The 3,601-nt window shown below is 36.1% G+C and overlaps 1 protein-coding gene across 1 annotated transcript; it reads right to left on the bottom strand.

Annotated features, from left to right (window-relative positions):
• Positions 1–567: 567 nt before the first annotated feature.
• On the bottom strand, positions 568–3,226 carry LOC127978686 (uncharacterized). Its single transcript, XM_052583554.1, has 7 exons — positions 3,132–3,226; positions 2,696–2,793; positions 2,162–2,202; positions 1,641–1,928; positions 1,181–1,453; positions 1,013–1,057; positions 568–917 (listed from the first exon to the last, which is right to left on the bottom strand). The coding sequence occupies exons 4-7, from the start codon at positions 1,906–1,908 to the stop codon at positions 817–819; spliced, it is 687 nt and encodes a 228-aa protein (XP_052439514.1). The 5' UTR covers positions 1,909–1,928; positions 2,162–2,202; positions 2,696–2,793; positions 3,132–3,226; the 3' UTR covers positions 568–816.
• Between the last annotated feature and the right edge of the window lie 375 nt (positions 3,227–3,601).

Below are 3,601 nucleotides of genomic sequence, written 5' to 3' on the forward strand. Positions count from 1 at the left end.
TCTTCATGCAGCAAGAGCTTGTAACACTCCAAAGAGAAAGCAACAATTGAAATCACATCATATGACCCCTTTAAGCTGTCTGAATTCTTGAACACTTTTTTCACCAATGCCTTTTTTGCAAAATGTTTATGTATAAATATTCTATTTATGTATATTTTGTTTCAAAAGTTTGGAAGTTTGTGAAGTACTGTACTATAAAACATGCATAAAGAATCTCGACCGATATATCGGTATTCAACTTTTTTAGTCCCTAATATCGGCATCGGCTCCAGGAAAAACCCATATCGGTCGTGTTGTAATTGTGAAACTGGTCCATAATTTGTAGATGCAGTTTTTTCACAGATTGATAAACCTCAGAGACTCTAAGGAGCTCTTTTTATACCCAAACCTCTTTCTGAACTGTTGAAAATATACCTAATTAGCTGCTAACATTTCATCCAGCTGTTTTTTAGTAACACTTATTTTTTCAGCCTTTTGTTTGTCCTGTCCCAAATTTTTGACATGTTGCAGCCAACAAATTCAAAATGACTTTCGTTTTTCCATAAAATGGTACATTTCCTCAGATTAAATGTTTAATAAGATAGGTTTCCTATGTTCCATTCTGAATAGAATATGGGTTTATGATATTTACAAATCATTGAATTCTCTTTTTATTTATATTGTACATAACATCACAACTTTTTTGGAACTAGTTTTGCAAATACAGCGTTTATGGTAAATGAAAAATATATTGCATAAATATGTTGTCAGAATCCTCTGCAGATCTTTGGCTCTGAAGACAGATGAGTAGAAACCTCTGTCCAGATGTTTCAGGAGTCACTGCATCTTTTTGATGACGGCAGCAATCAGAATCAGAAACAGCAGAGCAAACACAGCGGACACAAACAGTCCCGCCGGCCCCAACACACCCCAGTGATCTACAGCAGGATGAACATTTGTATATATTTATTTAAATTTTTATGTTTACTGTTTAAAGATTTCGGAATCTCTCAGTGCCAGCTATTTCACTTACTACGTTTTTTGTCATCATGCGTGTCGATCAGTTTTCCCTTTGATTCTGTAGAGGATATTGAGAGGTTAATCACACAGTTTAGCATCAGTTTCCTGATCAAATCATGATTAATGAACCTCAGCGGTCCACTTTAATAATAATAATAATATTTCTAAACATCCACTGAACTGTTCTCATCTGTGACGGTGACTGTGATCAGGATTTCTCCTTCAGAGCCCAGAACTCGGTATGTTCCTGCGTCATCACCCATAAACTCGTTAATGCTCAGAGTCCCATCAGTGACACTCAGTCGACCGTGTGTTATATTAACTCTTTCTTCGCCGACTCTCTGCCAGACCTTCTTCCATTCTGAGCTGCTTTTGTTCTGATGCGTAACTTGATGAGCATCTGGCAACAGAACATCCAACTTTAGCCTTTCACCTATTTTCACAAAAATATCATCTGAGGAGAAAAAGAATGACATCATTGTTCTAGGAGTATTGTATTCATTTTTAAAAGTCATTGGAAAAAACCAAAGATGATTATCTGAATATCAAGTTTGTCCCATTCAGAGTCTCTGCTGCTTACATGCAATATCACACAATTTCTACTAAAGGAAAACCTGAAGCACATGCTGATGTGATTTTACCGTAAATATGAAGTTGGTACGTCCTGATTTGTGGCTCCAGCATTGACTCGGCATTAATGTTATATATATCCAAGATGTATTTCCCAGCATCACTGAAGCTCAGATCATTGATGACGACGTCACAGGCTCCTTTTTTACATACTCCTTTACTGCAGTATTTCTTTTGATACACAAGGATGTTTTTCGACTGTCTGTTTAAACGAATATGAAAAATATCTCTGGTCTTTAATTCACATGGCAGGATGACGCTGCCTCCCTTTTTCCCCATCACATGTAAAGGGACGGTTTCTGCAAATACAGAAAGTTTAATCATTATTCAATAAAATTATCAGACCTGTGTGTATTTGACAATTTAAGCCCAATAAGGTGCTAAAAAGAGCTTATTAATTTTAAACAGCCTCCCCGGAGAACGTCAATGATAGATTCCTAACACGATCAGCTAGATTAGAATCACTCTCCCGGAACTGAAAATATAAATCTGATACCATTTAGAAACAAAAATTACTGTATTGTATACTCACCACTGTAACTGAAAACCCAGAAGAGCAGCAGAAGTTTGAACCTGATGATGTGAACAGAAGAGCTGGTTATTTGGAAGTTTTACACAGAGATCCATGTAAGGGATAAATGCTCAGATAATTCTAATAAATAAATAATAATAATTAAAAAAAAAGTGTTCACTTTCGTTTTACATGAATATTTAACGGTTGCATGATAAAATGTCAGATTTAAAATCCTTTGTTATGGGATAAAATTCCCGTTATATGTATTGCAGTCATGGATATATATATATATATATATATATATATATATATATATATATATATATATATATATATATATATATATATATATATATATATATATATATATATATATATATATATATATATATATATAAAATAATAATAATAATAAGCATGAATCAAAACTTTAAACACATTTAAAAAAAATATACATGTCTATTAAGGAGGACCCTATTGCAGTGTGAGATACCAAGGGTTTATTGACAAAACAGACTGATACAAGAGGGTAGTGAAGTGCACAAGAGATACCACAACAGGAACACAGGAACAGCTAGAGAAGGCCACTGGGACAGCTTCAGGACACAACTGGCAGAATACTTTGGGAACAGAGGGGCGGGAAGACCAGGCTGATGGAGAAGACCACACAGAGCAGAGCTCAGACACTTGTTGACCACTGACTCTGAAGCAGACCAAGTGCCAGGCAGGAAGAACCAGGGCAGGACACACAGAGACAGGTCAGAAACTCTATCACAAGACTAGACAGGACAAAGCTCTGCAAAAACCCTAGACAAAAGGATAATATGAACCAGTGACCTAATAAAAAAGTAACAAATTTAACCAACTTAAAGAATGTCAAACAAAACCAAGAATCACAAAAAAGCAAAAACATACAAAATACTAAAACAAGGAGCAAGACAAGAACATGGAACTACAAGGACAGACTAAACAAGGGCACAGGACCAACCAGGCAGGGAGACACGGACACATATTCAGCCACATCCACAGACAGAGAGACCAAGACGGTGACAGAGGGCCACGAACCAGCAAACACAAAAGGGTAAGGGGCATTAGAAGTAGGGAGGAAAACACATGAGGAACAGGTGAGCACAATTAGATTAACAAGGCTAAAAAAAGGGTGTGGTACAGAGGAAACAACGAGGGGCTAAAGAAGCACATGGACAAGGAAAACAAACAAGGCCATGTGCTGAAACAAGAAACAAAACACAAGACAAACAGTGTCAGTTCAAAACCCTGACATGCAGAAGGTAACAGGCTTTAATTTGAAGTAGGCTTTTATTAGAGGCAGGCCTTTATTTCTAATTACATTTGTTTGATAAGTAAATGTTTTAAATAACCTGTTTTAAATTAAAAGCGATAGCGTTCCAGTGGACAGAGATCATAACACTAGCACAGAATTAGTTCAGAACAAATCAC

This window comes from Carassius gibelio, chromosome B19, assembly GCF_023724105.1.
Source record: "Carassius gibelio isolate Cgi1373 ecotype wild population from Czech Republic chromosome B19, carGib1.2-hapl.c, whole genome shotgun sequence".
Taxonomy (NCBI): domain Eukaryota; kingdom Metazoa; phylum Chordata; class Actinopteri; order Cypriniformes; family Cyprinidae; genus Carassius; species Carassius gibelio.

Coding starts and splice junctions, on each gene's coding strand:
- LOC127978686 (XM_052583554.1), bottom strand. CDS start 1,908: ATGGGGAAAAAGGGAGGCAGCGTCATCCTGCCATGTGAATTAAAGACC. Junction 1,058..1,180: donor CACCGTCACAGATGAGAACA/GTTCAGTGGATG, acceptor TATCCTCTACAG/AATCAAAGGGAAAACTGATC. Junction 918..1,012: donor GCATGATGACAAAAAACGTA/GTAAGTGAAATA, acceptor ATCCTGCTGTAG/ATCACTGGGGTGTGTTGGGG.